At 39.2% G+C, this 20,185-nt stretch overlaps 2 protein-coding genes across 2 annotated transcripts; one reads left to right on the top strand and one right to left on the bottom strand.

The window, feature by feature from the left end:
• The first annotated feature begins 512 nt into the window (after positions 1-512).
• LOC127983875 (insulin-like growth factor-binding protein 1) lies at positions 513-3,891 on the top strand. Its single transcript, XM_052586256.1, has 4 exons — positions 513-996; positions 1,700-1,857; positions 2,403-2,531; positions 2,782-3,891. Exons 1-4 carry the CDS (start codon positions 621-623, stop codon positions 2,905-2,907), a joined length of 789 nt encoding a protein of 262 aa, XP_052442216.1. The 5' UTR covers positions 513-620; the 3' UTR covers positions 2,908-3,891.
• Positions 3,892-5,146: 1,255 nt separating this feature from the next.
• Positions 5,147-19,119, bottom strand: LOC127983874 (insulin-like growth factor-binding protein 3). The gene is made up of 4 exons (XM_052586255.1): positions 18,555-19,119; positions 13,098-13,381; positions 12,837-12,956; positions 5,147-7,283 (listed from the first exon to the last, which is right to left on the bottom strand). The coding sequence occupies exons 1-4, from the start codon at positions 18,910-18,912 to the stop codon at positions 7,164-7,166; spliced, it is 882 nt and encodes a 293-aa protein (XP_052442215.1). The 5' UTR covers positions 18,913-19,119; the 3' UTR covers positions 5,147-7,163.
• Between the last annotated feature and the right edge of the window lie 1,066 nt (positions 19,120-20,185).

The raw sequence follows: 20,185 nt of genomic DNA, 5'->3' as shown, positions 1-20,185 counted from the left end.
AAAATCATTATTTCAATGCTTTACTGGTTTAACTAATAGTTTTCTAATAGCCTTGAGCATTTGCATTGCATGTATAAGGAATTTGGACAAAAATATAATATTTAATAAACTGTTTAAACAAACAAAAACTTTTTTATGTTCACTGAATGTCCTGTTTAATATATCTATATTTTAAAACTAATAAATGTAAATTAGTTTATTTTCATAAAGAACACATTTCGTATTTAGTCTGCAAATAGCCGGATTGAATCTATGGAGAAGACAACTTGTTGTTATTTCCGAAATGATGTTTTGGGGTAGCTTAAGCGCACGTTTTCACTATTATACACATTATGTTCCGACACAAACAGTGACGCATTTTACGCACTGTGTTCAAGGAAACACCTAGGACTGGATCTCCACCAGCCAATAGGAGCAGAGGGGGGATCATTTAGAAATCATTAATATTGCCAATGCGTCAAACATGAGCGTGTCAGCGGGACCCAGGGCGCGTATAAATACCGCGAGGCGACCCGTAGAGAGCTAGTCATTTTGGAGAGCACAAAGCCAGCGAGGAACTCCTCAGTTCACTTCAACTGATATTTATTTATTTATCTATTTATTCTGAGCCTTGCTTTGGGATGAACAGACTGCTTCTGAACTTTTTCTGGGTGGCAGCATTCAGCGCACTCCTGTCAGCGCCGGGGCTCCGGGCTTCTCCAGTGGTTGGGCAGGAACCGATCCGCTGCGTCCCGTGCTCCCCGGAGCGGCTGGCCGAGTGTCCAGCGGTGGATGCCGGCTGTGAGGAGGTGCTTCGAGAGCCGGGCTGCGGCTGCTGCCTCGCCTGTGCGTTGAAGAGAGGTGACTCGTGCGGGATCTACACTGCGCCCTGCGGCTCGGGGCTCCGCTGCTTGCCCAAACCTGGAGAAGCCCGGCCCCTGCACGCGCTCACCCGAGGACAGGCGGTTTGCACCGAGAACCCCGAGCCTGATCAGAACCAAAGCGACAACACGCCAGGTACCCGCGTTTAACAGGACTGCACCGCAGCTCTGGTCCTAATAGTTCATTGCATCATGTGATCTCGTTGATTCAACCCTTCGCGAGATTTCATCAGCATTAACAACTCACTTGGATATTCTAGATGTATAGATAAATATGCATCTTCAGCGAACAAATATAGCGAACAATAGGAGCGATTATTATAATGGAATTTCAGTTTAAAAAAAATGAAATGTTCATATCTCAATAAATGTCATTAGCTATTAAATACAAAAGGGCGCAATCTGTCGAGGTTCGTATAGCGCATTGCAAATTGGCGCAATCGTCAATTATATTAAGCAAAAAACAAACAAACAAAACTTTCTTAAAAAAATAACAACAGCAACACAAAGTTTCGTGGTATGTACATTTGTAAAGACAATTATAGGCTACAAAAGACTTGTCACATTGTGTCGATTTGCCGGTCAAAAAGAATCTCGGCGGAAAGCGCGTGAGAGACGTTCCGTTGTTATGGTTACGTACTCTAGGGATTCTATTATTTTAGCGCCATTTTGGGAAATATTAGCTCTGACTAAGTTATCGGTATTTAGCACAAACGTTTTAAAAAAAGTTTTAAACCTGTATGTAGCATTCTGAAGAGACAATTAAAATGGGAAATTACTTTAACTAAAGTCTGTTCAAGGAACCCCGCCAATAATTCTGTCCTTTCCTTTTCCTTCAGATCAGCCGGAGTCACACAACGGGCCAACCGCAGTGAATGAAGGCGGCTCAGCGGTGTTCGTGCCCGGCCACGGCAAACCCTTCGACCCGAGGGTCATCGCTGCTAAAGAGAGCATGAAGGCCAAAATCAACGCAATACGCAATAAACTCATACAACAGGTGAGTCTACAGCGCCTCAGTTGTATGGAAATGCATAAGGGCTTAGTAAAACGAGACTGTGGTACAATGTGCGGCCACCAGAGGACAGTAGAAGGTTTCTTGCAATGGTTTCGTATATGCTGCAAGGGGAATTAGGATGCATCATTTAATGCACTTTTTCAGAGCAGTTGCATTTAAGAGTGACTATATTTAGCCGGAAATTTTTTTTATTGAGGTTGTAAATGATAATAACAATAACCAGAAATGATTAAATAACACAAAACTGGCATAATTATATTAAAATAACAACAAATAAAACAATTCTTAATAATTATATTTAGTACAATAATCATTATTATTAGTAGTTGTTGTAAAAGTATTTGAATTGTATTATTTTTACAACAGCAACAACATAAACCACCAATTATTCTTATTATTAGTTGTAGTTTTTATTAATGATCAAGTCCTAAACAACTGAATTCGTTTTTTTTAATTTTTTTGACATTTTTGAAAAATTGTGTTTTATTTGAAAAATGTTTCTAAATAACTATATTTGATTTTTCTAGGGTCCTTGTCATATTGACCTGCAGACAGCCCTTGACAAGATCACTAAATCACAGCAGAAACTGGGAGACAAAATGACCAGATTCTACCTTCCAAATTGTGACAAACACGGTCGCTACAAAGTCAAGCAGGTAAGAAGAAGGGTCTTGTGTGCAAGTATGTGTTACAGAAACCACCTGACATCTTGATTTCACATTGAGAGTTTGTGTGTTGGTATCTAAAGCTTAACGTGTGATATTCATCAACACAATGATATATGTGTGATGTCCGAGTGTTAGAACCACACTTCACTGAGAACTAGGCTGTGCATGCAAGCTTGTGTTTCTAGAGAATGAAATAACCCGTCTCACGCTCACTCTCTCTGTCTCGTTCTCCCCGCAGTGTGAATCATCTCTGGATGGTCAGAGGGGGAAGTGTTGGTGTGTGTCATCCTGGAACGGGAAGAAGATTCCTGGATCAAGTGACCTGCCAGCAGATGCCGAGTGTCCCGAGGAACTCAACCACTAATCTGTCTCACACACACACACACACACATGCTGGAGGATCTGAAGTGCTCAACCACTGATCTCTCTCTCACACACATACATATTATACCACTGATTTTTATCATTATATATATTTTAAAATATCTTAGTATTTATTTATTATTAGTGGTGGTATTTAATTCAGGTACACTGTTTTTGATTGGTAAACTCCCAAAACTCAAAAAAAAAAAAAAAAAAATTATATATATATATTTTTCTGTAAAAAAAAGAAAAAAAAAAAAGAATATGTATTTTACATGAAGTAACCAATACTTATTTATTTAAACTGAATGTATTAATTTCAATATCTGAATAAGAATATTTATTCTTTATGTCGTATACATATTTTTGTATGGTGTAAATCTGTATATTTGCTGTATATAGATGTCTCTTGTCTTAGATTTCCTTCAGGCTTGCTTTGTCGGAAAGGACTATTATGGGGAAAAAAGCACTGCATGACCAAACCTCTTTGTCACTGTCCTTACATTGCCATATTTTTATACTGTATATGTTATTATTATTATTATCATCATCATATTTTAATAATTAATTCTTTGTTTTTGTTTATAAATATTGAGATTAGATGGGTATAAAAGTGGGAATCTTTTTTTCCCAACAATCCTGTGTTTTTTTTACATGCAAGAGTATGGATTTTCATAGCTTTTGAAACGGGTAACTGCCTGTTCCTACCTCTCTGTCTTTTAAGTTAAGATTTTTTGTTTCTTTATCAAGTGTTTGTAAATTTCTTGTCTGTATCATCAAAGTAAGATTACTGTATTTGTCGATCATGGTTGTGTTGTTTAATACTGTGGTCCATTTATTATTTTTTTAAGTGATGAGGAAAAGAGATTCAGACGTTGCTTCATTCCAAAGCAGTCACTCATGTGTATAATATATTTTTCATGGTTTGTAATTGTAAGTCATTGTGGGTAAAAAATAACTATTTAATAAATCATCTTTACAAGCACCTCATTGTCAGCTGTTTAAACTCGCCCTCGGGTCAGACGAGAAGCTGCAGTGAACTATGAAGCAAGACTTAATCAAACTCAATTAGTAATGTCAGGAAAAAACAACAACACCTGAACATAATGGGAAGCTGGTTAACAAAAACCACAAAGTGCAAAAAATCCCCATACCTTTCTCGATTTCTCCTGCTAAGGCTTGATTATGTTCTGTCTTGTCTATATTTAAAACTGCCTGCAGGCAGAACCGTGTGTGTGGGCGCATATGTGTGTCCTTATCGTGGTAATCTCAAATGAGCCAGACTAACTATAGCTCAGTATTTTGGGGAACCGGGCTCCACTCTCTCTACGGTGCCTTTGACCTGGGCTGTGTTTGTGCTGGCCAGCCAGCAGAACCCCACTCGCTCCTTTTTCCTGATGACCAGCCTCCGTGGCACCACCCTTTACACCTTAATCTCAGTTTTGTAAACCGCAGGAGACGAAATTGAGTTGCTTCATTGAAATAATCCAGCCAGACATTGGGGGTGTCTAAATTACTCAATTTAAAGCAAACAAACACGATATGGAAGGTAATTGTAACACTTTGTTTGTGGTATTTTCATGGAATTTTAGAATTCATTATAGACACCTAAAATTAAGTTGGGAGTTGGTGTTTGAGCGATTTCATTTCATGAATTGTAGCATCGCAGCTTCTTTTTTGAGAATTGGCTGCGCTGACATGGTTCGGACAAGCGAATAACTATGCTAATGTGAATGGGGTCTCTGTGTGTAGATTTGAGGAGTAATGACCTGTGTGGGGCTCAAGCTAGAGTGTGAAATGAAGCGCTTCAAAGATGTTGACCTGTTACACACAAGATTTGAAATCTCCATTGCCCCTGGCACTCTGTTATACTAATGACAAAATTACTGTAGCTAACAAATACGCTTTCTGTGAAAGAACCATTGTTTTGGAACTCTTGACGGTGACACTATTCACCTTAAATGAATGAATGGTCTCCAAATGTTAAAAACAAATCCAAACTGAATACAATTCAGGAATAGTTCACCCATGAATGACAAAAAATCTGTAATTGCCTCACCCTTGTGTCATTCCAAACATGTATTTCTTTATTTTGTGGAAGAAAAATTTTTGAAAAACTTTTTTTTTCAAAGTTTCACTCTATGTACAACGTGTACAGAATTTTCAATTTAGGGTGAACAATCCCTTAAATTTTGTAGAAGCTGTGAAATTACATTAATTCTGGCATAGTGTAAATAAAAGAGTGTTTACATTTTTTATTAAAAACAAACAAACAAACAAACAAGGCATTAAATACAAATTATATTTGGACAAAAAACATTTCCTTTCTTGAAGAAAGTGATAGCTGTATAATTTCTAGTTTAGTAACATAAAAGCTTTTTAAAGAATCAAAAGAAAAAAAAGAAAAGAAAAAGCAATTACCCGTGAACGGAGGGATCTTTAAAAGTGACTTGCGGGTAAGAGACCCTGGCATTGCACAGAAAGAATATGGCAAGCTTTCTTGAAGATCAACTAGCTTGAACATTGACCTTGATGTTCTTTGAAACACAAGCTCGGCCTCAGCTTTACTGAATCTTGGCGTTCACTTTAATTTAGCTTAGTTTAGCTTAGGTTAGCTAAAGTTAAGCTTAGATTTAGCTTAATTCATACCGTAGAAGGCCTACAAAACCTGAAGATTTAAACTAAACCTTACACAAAACGATTCAAGGACAGCATCTATGCTAAGCTAACAAAAGACACATCGTACTCCGCACTGTAGATAAACAACAAACCTAAAACAAAAACAAAAGACTTTAGTGATTATATTCCCAAAAATATGCTGAGTTCTATGTTTCACTACTGTGCAATCAACGGGTCACTGAATTGTTCTCAAAGATAAAGTTTGGATCAGCTTATATTTCTTTCTTGGATAAATAATCTTTTTAGCATAAAGTTCACATGCCTCTTTAGCTGGTCTGAAACAATATACTGTATATATTCATATAAAAAAAATTCACAAGACAAAATTACAAGTTAAGGAAGGGCTAATAGCTTAGCACACTCGTATGCTCTTTCCCAATAATCAAGTCAGATAAGGTGTAGCACCAAATATTTTTGTTCATCTTTTCTTAAGCTGTTTAGGAAAGGGGTGAGCTGTTTGTTGACGCTATGCTAATAAGCTAACGTGTGGGCTACCTCTCTGGCACCCTCCACCTTTCAAGTCTTTTCTCAGGAGGTCAGTTTTGAGACAACACTAGCCCTGGTTATCGAACATGGCCATGGCGGTTAGCCTGTAGCTTTCCTACTGGGGCGATCGATATGGATTTTTAGAGAGGCAGAGGGCGAACAAACCTGCGACACATTTCCACACGGGTTTCTGTTAAGGCATCGATTTCACAAACTGCCATAGCAACACTGATTTTGCAAAAGTAATTCAGGGCACTGTGGCGTTATGGTTACATTCAAACCCATAAACAAGACGTCGCGCAAAATACATGCTTTCAGCAAAGACTTAGAAATGTGATGGACAATGATAGTCAGCGACTGGAGCAACAATCAAAGTGCTTCATAATGTATTGAAAGTGAGATAATGCCCATGCGGTGCATATCAATGCTGTCCCGACAACACAAGCTAACAGCTCTGCGTCCGATGTAAGACTATATAAACAAAAAGGGTGTAAATCTAAATATGTCCTGGTATAGAATCGTTTATAATTGGTCTAATTGTTTTATTTATCTGTTGGCCTGGTGACAGGCTGGAGTACGTGTTCAAGAGGGGCCAAAGTGCATGAAGTGCTTGTGCTTCAGATGGAGTCTATGGCTAGAGCCGCCTAGTGCCACGGAGCATGCCCAGTTTAAACGACCCTACACCAGGAGGGCAGAAACAGGAAGTAGGACTTAGAGAGAGCCGCCGGCAGAGAGCGATACACGCTGTAGCAGAAGAGAGAGACGGAACAAGTACACAACCTCCCTCATGTACACAAGAGTACATAGCATGCCGTTACGGAGTAAAAAATTTGTTTGTACTTTAGACTATGTTCACACTTCCCTCTCAGGATACAGTCCAAAACTGAAGACATGACACTCTCTCTGTCTCCTCTCGTTCTCCCCACTCTCCTGAAGTGTAAAGTGAGGTTCTGGTCACGTGAGTCCATGCCTCAGCATACAAGTGGGAGGTCAGCTTTGGGACAGCACTTTTGAATTTGTATTCATGTAGTTCTTAAAGGGGGGATATCCCTCTTGTCTCCCTGTTTCCACCGCTCTGCCTCTCTCTCCCCTTCACTTTGTCTCCATGTTAGTGCAGTGGACTTTCTCCTTTCCGTCGTAGCCGGGTATGGGTTGTCCATACTTGTCTACGCACCAGCAGTAGCCTCTTCTGCGGCCTTTGGATGGACTGCACTGTGGACAGAGTGGGTGAGACAGGAAGAGAAATGCATAACCATATGATATTTGGACAGGTATATGCAAAACAGAAAACATGCTCCAAATGGAAGAGACAGTGGCATAAACACATTTCTCATCGCATCACACTTATGTGAGAGCGAGTAACACGGATACTAGAGCCAGAGAGAGAACGAGAGAGAGAGATTGGGGTAAAGAAATGCCAGAGGGGATTTAAGGGGAAGTATGTTAGGAAAAGAGGGACAGAGCAAGTGAAATGCATTGAAATATATATATATATATATATATATATATATAATTTGCACAAATATAAAATATCCCATTTAATTTATATTCAGTGTGTAAATTATTCAACTGCTCTTGGGGAGTTTCAATTGAAAATTTTAGGGTGCAATTATTTATTATTTTTATGTGAATCCCAGAATCCCCTCACAAATATCTATCCCTCTTGGACCCCAAAGCAATTGTACTGGCTGAGACAAAAATGTTATTGATAAGCCCAAAGTATATATATATATATATATATATATATATATATATATATATATATATATATATATATATATATATATATATATATATATATATATATTTTTTTTTATTTTTTTTTTTTTTTTACGTGATTGCTAGGGTATGCGTATTGTTTGCGATGCAAATTTTATAATCAGAACGCTATGCACAATAATAACTGCTTGTGTGCAATTCTATTTTAAAAAATAAGTAAATTTTTATCACACAACTTTTGAAGTGAAAAGGCACAGACATTGGACAAGAATTAATATTTTTTGTGCGTATGTTTCAAATGTTGCACGCGCAATGTGTGTTGAACTATGTGTGTATGCTAATGCTACATGCTAATGTATCCAGTGAGAGCTTGATGAGGCGATGCGGAATGAAAACGTTTTTCACAAGTTGCAGTAGTAGAGGTAGCACAACTATAACAATATGTGAATAATCCAACCCACTCTAAAGAGGTATTAAACTGCAGTGGAATCGCAAACCGAGCTGAGTCGCGCCATGCCGTACTGAGCCGTATCGTTCCACGTGTGGAAAAGTGCCATTAGTCTACTAGCTTAGCACTCGCTAGTTAAGAAAATATCTTTTGATTAGCTAACTTAAGATGTTCTTAGTTGTGATGAGCATGTTTTTCTGTGCTATCTTATATGGAACCCTCAAACTGACTTTTTATATTTACTAATTACTAATTGTAGACTAAAAATTTTTTAATTGAAGAATGAATGTTTTCTACGTTATCTTGAGAGTTTTCCCATTATCTTAATTTTAGTTTTAGTGTAACATTATAATACCAATACGTTGCAATAGAGGCTTAATACAATTGAAAAGCACTAAAAGTTTTTCAGTTAGTGTTTTCAGCTTGTTTATTTTCATATCAAGATACGGCATGCAGCTGCATCAAACATTGTTATAAACATCATTTGATGTAAATTGTGATAATCATATTTAATAAATCGCAATAACAATTTCAAGGGAATTATCGACAATTATTATTTTTGTCATAATTGTGCAGCCCTAATTTCTCTGTCAGCCTGCTGCTGATGAAGTTGTGATTTTGTGTACATAAAAACAGTTAAATTTGACCAAGCTCAAATATTTGCCATGGACTGTTAAAGGGCTTCAAGGTCTATTTTAGGAAACTGGCATAGATTCAAAGTCATCTGGAGCTTATTTTATTACACTACACAAGCAAAACAAACACAAACATACACACACAAACAAACATCCACACCCACCGACACACACACACACACACACATCCTCTTGTGGTACATTCATTAATGAAAATCTGTCCTTTCAGACACAAGGGGAAATGAGGTAACAAACAAGAAAGAACGAAGGAAAGAAAGATAAACAGACATTGTGGAGTGCATGAGTCAGAGAGAAAGAGAGAGAGAGAGAGAGAGAAAAAGAGATCAAAAGCAGTTTTATTGAAAGAGTACCAAATTAAAATACCTCAAGCAGAACAAGAGCAGTCTGGGAATGAAACCTGGCCTCTACAAGGGGTTGCTTCAAATGCTACACTCAATCTTTCAATTTCAATTGTCTCCCACCCACTTAATTTTTTTACCCCTATAACAAATATTTGTATTTTACTAAATAAGTAACATATCACTAGACTTCTTATTTGTTTGGTCATGAGTTTGTCTGCATCTGAACAAAAGAGAAAGAATGAGTGTACAGGAAGCCAGTGCTTAATTTGTTATTTATAAAGTTCCGGAACTTGGACTGGAATAAATAAATTGTATGAAATAAATTAAAAACTTGCATGACAGTCTTGCTTATAAAACGTACATTAGATATAAAAATGCTGTTCTTAATAATGAATTACGGTTACCTTTTGTTCTTTTTAATATTGCAAGTTATCGATCACATTAATATTATACTTGCTTATTCATTAAACATATGGTCATTGCATCAATTTCTTCCAAAGGGCGTATAAGGTGGGGGGATCGACTAAAATAGGTGCTGGATCCAATTCCAGAGGAAGTGGATCCAGATCCTGCTTATTCCGGAAAAAAATTAATCCAGGCAGGAAACTACTCAGTGCAGAGCTGCTATGTATTATGTGAATGTTCCATTCAGACTGTACAGTCACACAAGATGCTTTCCGTTTGATGTAAAGGGGACCAATAATGACTAAAGCTAGGGATTTCATTGTACCACAATGTCCTAACCAGGCAATAAAAGTCATATGTTAATGTAAATCAATGTTTTTTTTTTCTCAACTGACGCAATCAGCAACAAGAGGATTTGTTGAATGCACAATTTCTATTTATTTGCTCCCGCCAAGTGAAATCAAATTAGTCACAAATCTGTATCCACATAACAACATAATTAAAGTCCAGTCTCATATGACTAGAGTCAAGAACATCACATATTATAATACTGTACATACCCTTAAAATGCATAGTGGCCTGATTGATGATTGGTTACTGCATGTCTACACATTCTGTATATGTGTGTATGTGTCTGTATCAGTATCAGAGAAAGACAGAATGGCATAAGCAGTCAGCATCCCAATTTCCGGAGGTTGCAAGTTACGACAGACCTGTGATATCTATGTAGAAGCGAGAGAAAGAGACTATCTGTATCCATGTCTGTGTAAATGTATGTATATATATATATATATATATATATATATATATATATATATATATATATATATATATATATATATATATATATATATGTATATGTATATGTGTGTGTGTGTGTGTTTGTGTGTATCACATAGCAAGACTCAGTCAACGTTGGCCCATAATGATGCCCTTATGGGCAGCAGGAAGGCGGAAGGTCATTAAAAGCAGCCACAGGGTAAACACAGACTCATAAAAAAAAACACACACACATACACAATATGTGAATGCAACAACTGCATGCGAATTAGAACAGTGGCTGTTTTCTTTGCCAGACTACATGAGCAGTGTGTGCATGTGTGTTTGTGTCTATTAAGTAGCATGCCGTTTGGGATAGAAGCTGCCCCTGGATTACTGCAAGCACAGAGGGTAGACAGATAACAAGTATGATATGTAATGTGATAGTCCAAGAAGAGCTTTCCTGGAAAACCCTGTGTCTTTGCAAAATGTAGTATGAAACATGTGTACTTTATGTGTTTGGTGTATGGGTGACCATATCTGTGTATTGGTATTTGAGTGGAAGCATGTGCACCCTGGATCATTCCCAGCATGCCTGGCATTCTCTTCTAGCCTCTCACCCCGCATCACTGAGATCCTATTCAGCGTGAGAGCCTAAGTGGACTGCCTGACCATGGGAGAGCAAGGAAAGCCAGTAGATGAGGGGGCTGAGCAATGCTCCAGCCCAGCACATGAGTACAGTTACCTGGGAGAGAGATGCATCTGGATTGGGAAGGGTAAAGGGGGGTTGGCGGCCCTGGGGGCCTCCGCTAACACACTGAGCCAATTCATATAATCAAGGTTAAAATTAGCATGGATTGGACTCTGCTCTCCCCAGGAATGGCCTTCAGACACACATACTCCCACATACGTATACAAATGCTCCCATTACAGATCTTATTCCGGGGAATGTGTAGGGACCCCCAGGCATCCAGGACATCTACAGTTCACTTGTGTGAGAATGTATGTACAGGAGTTTGTGCCTGTTTGGTTTTGATGCCAAAAGAAAAATGAATGACTTTGATCTTAGGGTCGACCAAGACTTAGGCTTTGGCTTAAATCACCAGGATGTAAGCAAAGAAATTTCAGTTGGATTCAGTCAGAGGGGAATCTGATCGGCTTGATCTTCATCATGTGTGGACACAGCCTGTCATACAGATGTTCTTCTATTATTACCAGAGATCCAAGTGTAGAGGTTTGATTTTACAAAACAAACTAGACTCTATTTGTGCAAGCCAGATACAGGAAAGGATGTGGCATGGTTTGGATTTATGTTGTTTGTGCTCGAATATACGGTTTGTCTTTTGCTGGCGCTGTAAAACCACTAGACATTGATTAGTTAGTTGAATTGTTAACCTGTCACTGTCCTTTCTTTCAAACATGGATTTTAAATGGATAATCATGAACAGAGGGCAGGAGCAGGATTGGAAAATGTCAAAGCCAGATTTGCACCTACACTTACTGTTGGAGCATGAGAATAGTCTCCAAAACTTTATTTGATACAGGTGCCACTATGAATCTCTCTTAGGTACCTTTGCAAACCATCTGCAAGGCCCTTGTCTTTCCCCTTAAGGGTTTGCAGAACATGTTTCTTGGGACCTGAAATTAACACTGTCTCTTCACTCTGAGATCTTAGCCCTAGAGCCCAGCCTGTTTTCTTCAGAAACCCAGGGTCCCCTCAGTGGCTTACATGTTCAAAGGAACTACATGCTACTAAGCATGTGTGTGGGTATATGTGTGCATATCAGGGTAGACTTCATTCTCTGTAGTTTCAGCATGAAGCATCTGCTTAACAACACGTGTTTAACATTGACTCTAAATCTCATCCTCTTTTTGAAACATTTCCATCTCTAGGTCTCCAGTGTTGTCATTAGGCCTTCAGGGTCACTGTGGTATCTGTCAGAGAGGTTTTCCAAATTCACCCAAACTCATTAGGGCCATTCAGACAAGGCCTTTTGACTCATGTTCTTAATAGGGGGTTGCGGGTGACTCACAAATTTCCGAGAATTGCATTTGCCCCCACTAACCACTTTGTTCAGACTCACTCATGCACCCTGTCAGTTGAGGAAACAACAGAAACTTTCAAGAACCAGCATGCACATACAGATAGGCTCCCACCTATTTTTCTGATACTGTTGTGACAGTTGCCATGACAGTAACTTATCGTTTTGTACACAGATGGTGGTAGAATAATAGTTTGAGAATCTGGGCTGATTACACAAAGGTTGCATGTTTGATCCCAGGTAAGGATGGTCTAAAAATAGGATGCCTGTTTCCCCCCTGAGCAAGGTACTTAGCCACAAGGGGGATAGGCCCTGTAATTGGTGCAAAGTAAGTGACTTTAAATAGAAAGCATCTGCAAAAGAAAAATCAAGGCACTTGGGTAAAAGGTAATTACCTGTTTTTTCTTGTAGAAACCCTTTTGGTCGCAGTTTGGAATGCGGAAGCCTCTTGGGTTCAGCACATTTGAGATCTTTAAATTCTTCATAACACTCTCCATCTCCCGACGACATGGGCCCTGTACACACAGAGAATGCAGAATTATAAACTTGCAAACATGTGAGGAGATTGGATATGCAAACAAGTAGAATGGCAATAGAATGTACACTTCCATACACACTTAAAATTGCAGGTTGGTGGAAGAATTGTGAGTGCTTACATATTCAGTTTCTCTCTTTGACTCCAGACTGAAGTTGTGAATATCTGTATGAACCCCTCTGGAAACTGGTTCCCCTTTAAAGATCCGACGTATCTTTAACTGATCTCTTTTGATCGTTTCTTCTTTGTGGTGCGACATAGGATCTATGGACTCTATTGCCATCCTCGGTCCTCCCTGCGTGTCTCCGGAAACAATTGTTGTGTCCTGGACTGTCTCAGCACCCCCGGCGCCAGTTGCCCTGGTACCATTGGAGATATGTTCTTCTCCTTCCTCTTCAAGGTTATCTGAATCAAAAGATAAGTGTATTCATATATATGAACAATCTGACTATTAAAAAAATCTGCAAAAACAGCATTTTTACAACTGTATCCTTTCATATGAAACAGAAAAGCACAGGGGGTCCAATCCTGATCCTGGAGGGCCAATATCCTGTGGAGTTTATTTCCAACCTGCCTAAATACATGTGCCTAGAAGCTTCTAGAAGATCTTGATTAGCTTGTTTATGTGTGTTTAAGTGTGTTTAATGAGTACTGGTCTAAACTCTGCAGGATAGCGGTACTCCAGAGGCAGAATTTGACAGCCCTGGAATAGCATAATCCTAATCTATTGACATATAAAGTAGATCACCGATGAAATCAATTTATAAAACAGCCAAGATGGCTACTTTCCTGGGAATTCATTATGGATTGGGGTTTTAGCATAGTGGTTTTAGATTTATGAGTAAGGTTCAATGTGACTAACACTATTTGAAAAGACTTATTGAGTCCTACCTAAAACCAGAATTGTGTAGTTGTTGTGTTTATTTAAAATGTAAGTTGCTACAATTGTTGTCTGATTCGTCAACCCTGTGGTCATTATTTATCAACATTTACTTCTGAAAAAAAAAAAAAAAAAAAAAAAAGCTTCCAAATTCAGTTTTGAGCAATGACTATATAATTTATTGAGTAGAACAAAACGTTAAAATCTCTGCAAGTAATGTTTACCGCAGGCCTTATTTCACTCATAAATCGAAAAACCACATTTCTAAAAAAACATCTGAAATTCCAGAGGGAACCCGTGGCTAGAAAAGGCTAATTGTCTTCCAGCTTTTAGGACTACAGACTGAACAGCTCTATTCTAAGATTCTTTCCCACCAGAATAGGCTTTTTACTTGGTTTTACAAGCAAGCATTTACAATAGAAAGTGTAAAAGCTCATCAGAAAGACAGAGTAATAAGTAACAGAAGAGAAAAAGATATAGAAAGGGGGATAGGGAAGCAGAGGAGTGAGAGTATTTATAGTGCACCAAGTTACAATCATTATAAGCAGAGGACAGACCACCTGACCCGAAACCCAGAAACCAAATACAGCTACAGGACGAAGCGTTTGCCTGCCTTCAACTAACATGGTCCGGTAGAACGGTCTAACCAACAAACATCCATGCTTTCCTCTCTGTGCCCAGCTGAAGCTTTGCTGTGGCTGCTCACAAAATCTATTCAATGCAAATGTGGTTTCATTGTGGTCTAAATGTCCTTTCCTCTCATCCCACACCATTCCTCAATACGTGAACCCTATACTTATTCTACTAAATAACATTTAGATGTATTATTAGTGCATTTGTATCAACATCCCTATTTCACTTAATTATTATTTACTTTTAACTACTTGATCCATTTTAAGAATAGGTCAACCCTGGTCATCATCTACTCTTCCTTATGTCATTGAAAATAAGTGTTATTTTGTTACTCAAAAGAATTCATTGAGGAAAAAATGATAAGGCTTTTCTTTTCCATACAATGAATGCGGAAGGTAACCAGTTTCGGTATGAAATAACTATTTTATAATGCATAGCACGCTTGAGACCATACACAAATTCCATTGGTTCCTGTATATACAGTATCATGAAGGTGCAAATTTGGAATCTGCAGAAACATGAAGAGGATTAGAAAGTGAATAGCAAGACTGGGTTTGTTCCTCCCACAAAACATTTGTATGCCTTTTTACGCACAAAAGCATATAGACTACTTTTATGGTGCTTTTTTAAAGCAAGACCATGTCATGACCAACCATTATCCTTTTATGTAAAAGAGCAGCAAGGACATTCTTAGATATCTCAAGATAATGTAAGGGTTTATACGTTTGGAGCAAGGATACAGTAAGTAGATGTTGATGCAAATTCCCTTTAATTTCCCCTAACAAAATATTTGCTCTTGTATGTCATTTTGATAAGAAAACCTCTGCCACTAAGCTAAATGTCGAGAGCTTGTCGCTGGCACAGATTTCGCAGGACAACTTCATTACTCTTTTAAATGTGCCTTTGAGCAGCCATTTACCGTGGACAAATTCAAGCACTTGAGATACAATGTCCCAAATTGCAAACTAATTTTTGTTTTAACTAACTGCATGGCAATTTCTCAAATGCAAGTAAAAGCAGTTGACCAGTAAAGGGTCCAGCAAGGAGTGCATTTGTCAGCTTCAACAAATGCCTGGCGAGAGCAGTGGGCGAAGATGAATTACGGCACTGTTTAAACATGCTGTCCTCTTGGGGTTTTACAGCTCTTGTCTGTTGAATAAATATTCAGTCTCCGGCCGAACAAAACAAAGCAGAGTTCTCGCAGGAATGAGAGACTAATAAACAGCTGGAGGAGAAGAGAAATAGATATTTAGAAAAAAAGGCAAACAAAATGGGCTTTTAAATATGGAAGGTGAGAGAGAAAGACTGGGAGGGAGGGTGGTGGAACAGGAGTGCCATCGAGAGATAGATGAGAGGTGCATGAGATCTGAATATTGTGAAGAACTGTAGAGACAGTGGACAGGATTCAGCAGAGCGAAAGAGTTAAGTGAAAACAGGTTTTCCATGTGTTTGTATGTGAATGAGTGTGCACTTGTGGCACACCAAACACTCCTCTGTAGCCAAGGAAGCTGCTCTCCAAACCAGAATTAAACTATGCCTTCATTGACGATGACACAACAACAACAACAACATCAACAGCAACTTCTGCAACATAACAACTCGAACAAGGTAAGCAATTATAATTATCGCATATAATGACATCTAATAACACGTGCGACATGTCAATGCCTGCTTCCCTTGCATGACCCACCGTACCTTCCACCATCTAACTAAGGAACTTGAAAAACATAAAAATTTAACCCCAGTGTATTTTTATAATTTTTGTATGCCTTTTTCCACCACCCAGTGGCCCATTTTGAGTCACTCAACCTCACTATTTGTTCAATCCCAATTGGGCAAACAATTTATCATTCTGGCGAGATGGGTAGAACATGAATGAGAGGGTGAAACAGACGCAGGGTTTTTCTTCTCAAAAGTAAAATGAGTTACTGGGCACAAGGCAGGTGAATTTCACTACCAAGGCTAGGGAAAAGAATGAATCTGCACGATTAAGTATATAACTGCATACGCACAAACAACGTCATAACTCTTAACCTCGTGATCTTTCATTCCTCTTTCTCCGCCCGTTCCCACCCAGAATCACGCAGGGCCACACTGCTACCAGACCAATCAAGCCCTGCAACAATATTATAATTCATGTGTTGGAGGCCATGGGGTGGAGCCACACACCATGGCAATGGAGCTCTGCTCTCTGGTTGGCCAGAGTGTGTAATTACCATAAAGTGTGGTATGATGGGAAAGGAGCACTGAAAAGCATCATGGGCTCAAATGAAAGGGCAGCGGAGGGAGAAAACATGAGGTAAGGCACTACTGTAAAACAGTTGGCGCCCCCAAACTGCTTTTTAAAAGTGACTCTGGGTCCTAACAATAGCCTTTGTGTGTGTGACAATGTCATGGTTGATTGCTTCAACACACCACAGCAGCTCTATCAAATAACTAGAGAGGATAAAAACAAATTCAGTCAGCTAGTTTGACGTCAGTTATGACCAAGAACGCTACTTATTTTGGTCGTGCTGGTCAGCAGCCTTCCCTGTCTTAAAGGAATTCACTAGGATGAATGTGTTGGCTTGGTGCAAGCTAATAAATGCATACTAAGTGATGCACAATAAAACCTTTGACACAGGTGCCGCTGGGTCTTTTCTTGGCTCGTCCGCAAGGTAAGGACTTTGTTAGAAGTCCTGTGCCAATCATTTCCATTTGGCTTGTTTCTTGATGCTCTCAATGAGAGTTCCTGAGCCTATAAACATCTAGAGAGCATCATTCACAAAACGGTGATCTCCGCTCTTCTGCAGAGACTATATATAAACGAATGTGGCATTCTTAACGATTGGGTTGGTGAAGCCAAATTTTAGTGCACACACACAGATACACAGAGCTGTTTCTCTCTCCATCTCTGGCTCTCTCTCTCACATACACACATACACACCACACACATAAAACAGCATAGAGAGGCCGCTGTAGCGCTGAACCTCGAGAACAACGGCAGTAGTGTGGGGCCGTCTCTCGGCGGCTGGATTTCATGACGACTGCCTGTGACCGGAGGTCGCTGCGTCATGCCGGTGTTCTGAAACTCTGACCTACCTGCTCAAGATGACCTACCAGTAGTCATGTTTAAAAATACAATATCTCGTCAGGCAGAAAATAACTTGTTGGGATGTATTACCAACGTAAATGCATTGAAAAACAAGAAGAATGTGTTGTCATGCAGAAAATATATATCAGGATGGCAACATGGGTAGCTTATCTTGTTTATCTAGAGTAACCCACAACTCTAAAAAAAATGTTTAGAGATGTCAATGTCTATATTGTGGCATGAATGCAGTGAAGCTGTGGTATGTGCTGCATCTTATGAAAAGTCAGTGGAAAAGCACCCCCCACCCCACCATACAGAGAGAGAAAGACCAGCAGCATTATTAACCTGTAAACATATAAACCATGTTATACACAGCAGCGTATGGGATGGGATGTTTAAGACACCACACATACACAGGCTGTAAATTATGAGGGGGTTGGGTGTCCAACCTCACTAAGCATAGGCTTTACTGCTGAAAAAAATAAAAATAAAATATAATATATATACTAAAATAGTTTACTTGGTCCTACCTGGTCTACCTGGTTATCAATTTTTATCTAGTAGCCCAACCAATCTTGGGGACCAGCTAAGATCATAATAGGCTGATTTATGCTGGTTTTGTTGAAAGAAATTATATGTGTATATAGTAGCCTATGTCTGCATATGCACTTGCATGCACACATGTTTACTTACAACGTTTCAGTAAACCAAAAAGTTAGATTACAGGTCAGTCAGAATGAACAAATCTCCATCGCGTTAAGAGGTAACCATAGCAACAGTGTGCTGCTCGAGAGTGTATCGGACATAAAGTCCGGTCTTTATTTATCCTTTATTAAAAAAAAATCGCAGGCATATGCTAAATAAGTTTTAATTTAACTCACACAAATTCTGCTCCCATTAAAGTCACTGAATAAATAGCACACTGCGCATACGGTACTCTAATGGTGAAATGACGGCTGTGAGTTATTTACAGACAAACTGTGTGCGCTTACCGTGTCCGTGCGATGGATTGCCGCTGGGCTTTTTGTCCGGTGCCTTCGCACACACGCCCCGTCCCTCCAGCAGAGCCTGCAGAGGTTTGCTCTCCCCGGGGCGATGCTGACAGCTCAGCCCGGTACCGCAGCGCCCTGTGTACACTCCGCACGCCTGGCCCTCGGTTAGCGGGCAAGTCATGCAGCACCCGCAGCCTGGCTCCTTTACCGGCTCCGGGCAGTCCCGGGGCAGCGGTTTACACAGCACCATTGCCCCGTCGTCGCATGGCTCGCAGCGGACCACTGGGCTGACGCTTACAGCCCGCCGGGCGAATGCTGCGAGCAGCGCGGTCAGGCAGAGCGCACACAGTCCCGTCATGGAGCCGAGGCGCTGGAGGGAATAGATGCGTGGAAAAACGGTGCGTCAGATCACCTCACCTGGATAAATGATTACACTAAAGCCTGAGCTCTCAACATATGCCTTGGGAAAGTAGCGGCGCTTTGGCTTGTGCTGTCACGTCGGTTTGACAGGACTGTGAACGAAGCGGCTGGGTCTCTCCATCTGTAAGTGAGTTTGAGTGGAACTTCAGGTTTTATACAGGCAGGAGAAGCACGGGCTCAAGTCACTCCCCTCGGTATGAATTATGTAGTCACCGGTCTCGGTCTTAAGGGACCGCGCGCATCCTTAGTGAAACCATTCAACAAAAGAGACGTGGTGGAAAACAGGGAAATCTTGCGATGGCTTTTAGGCCGGTCATTATTTAGAAAGGTAGCGAGTGACGCCGCTAAGGTAATATAATCAACGTATCAAATAGGCAACATCAAACATCAAAAGAAAATGAATTTATGTAGACTTATACAAATTAGAACATTCACCTGCTTGGATGCCCCAATAATAAAATAAAATAAAATAATTTATTGATATTGAGAAAATTGCCTTTTAAGTTGTCCAAATGAAGTTCCTAAATGCATATCCTATTATTAATCAAAATAACATTTTGATATATAATTACGATTGGAAATTTACAAAATATCTTCATAGATTATGATCTTTACTTAAAATCCTAATGATTTTTGCTATTTAAGAAAAAATCGATCATTTTGACCCATACAATTTATTGTTGGCTATTGCTACAAATATACCCGTGCTAATTATGACTGGTCTTGCTATCCAGGGTCACATATATTTTCTGATCATATTAGACCTCTGAATTTATTTAAAAGTAAATAGTAAGGGTAGCACTATATTTAATTATTACAGGATCTAAACCCTTTATACAGTGTGTGCCATTGAAAAGACTGTAAGCCTATCTCTCACAGCTTCATTTCATCCCTGTTATTGGCATCTAACCTGACTAGGGTCTATTGGATACACCCATCCATATATTCTCCAAACCACTAGTCCTCTTTAAGGGTCATGGTACATTCGAAACAGACAAAAAGAAAACTCTTAACAATAGAACAATAGAAACATCAGTTTAATATTTATAGAAAAAATAACAGCAAATAAAATGTTCACCAGATTTTAAGTGAAAATGAATGAAATCCACTGTATATATTTCAAAAACATTACACAAATATTTTGAAATCATGCTCTGAGAAATACGTTTAGACTTGACTCAAAATAATCAAATAGGCTGTTGAAATGGCCT

The sequence above is a fragment of the Carassius gibelio genome, chromosome B20 (assembly GCF_023724105.1).
Source record: "Carassius gibelio isolate Cgi1373 ecotype wild population from Czech Republic chromosome B20, carGib1.2-hapl.c, whole genome shotgun sequence".
In the NCBI taxonomy this organism is placed as follows: domain Eukaryota; kingdom Metazoa; phylum Chordata; class Actinopteri; order Cypriniformes; family Cyprinidae; genus Carassius; species Carassius gibelio.
The sequence above is the reverse complement of the archived record's forward strand: the minus strand, read 5'-3'. Positions and strand labels throughout refer to the sequence as shown.

Coding starts and splice junctions, on each gene's coding strand:
- LOC127983875 (XM_052586256.1), top strand. CDS start 621: ATGAACAGACTGCTTCTGAACTTTTTCTGGGTGGCAGCATTCAGCGCA. Junction 997..1,699: donor CCAAAGCGACAACACGCCAG/GTACCCGCGTTT, acceptor CTTTTCCTTCAG/ATCAGCCGGAGTCACACAAC. Junction 2,532..2,781: donor GTCGCTACAAAGTCAAGCAG/GTAAGAAGAAGG, acceptor TTCTCCCCGCAG/TGTGAATCATCTCTGGATGG.
- LOC127983874 (XM_052586255.1), bottom strand. CDS start 18,912: ATGACGGGACTGTGTGCGCTCTGCCTGACCGCGCTGCTCGCAGCATTC. Junction 13,382..18,554: donor CAATCCATCGCACGGACACG/GTAAGCGCACAC, acceptor CTTTTGATTCAG/ATAACCTTGAAGAGGAAGGA. Junction 12,957..13,097: donor CAAAGAGAGAAACTGAATAT/GTAAGCACTCAC, acceptor CTGTGTGTACAG/GGCCCATGTCGTCGGGAGAT.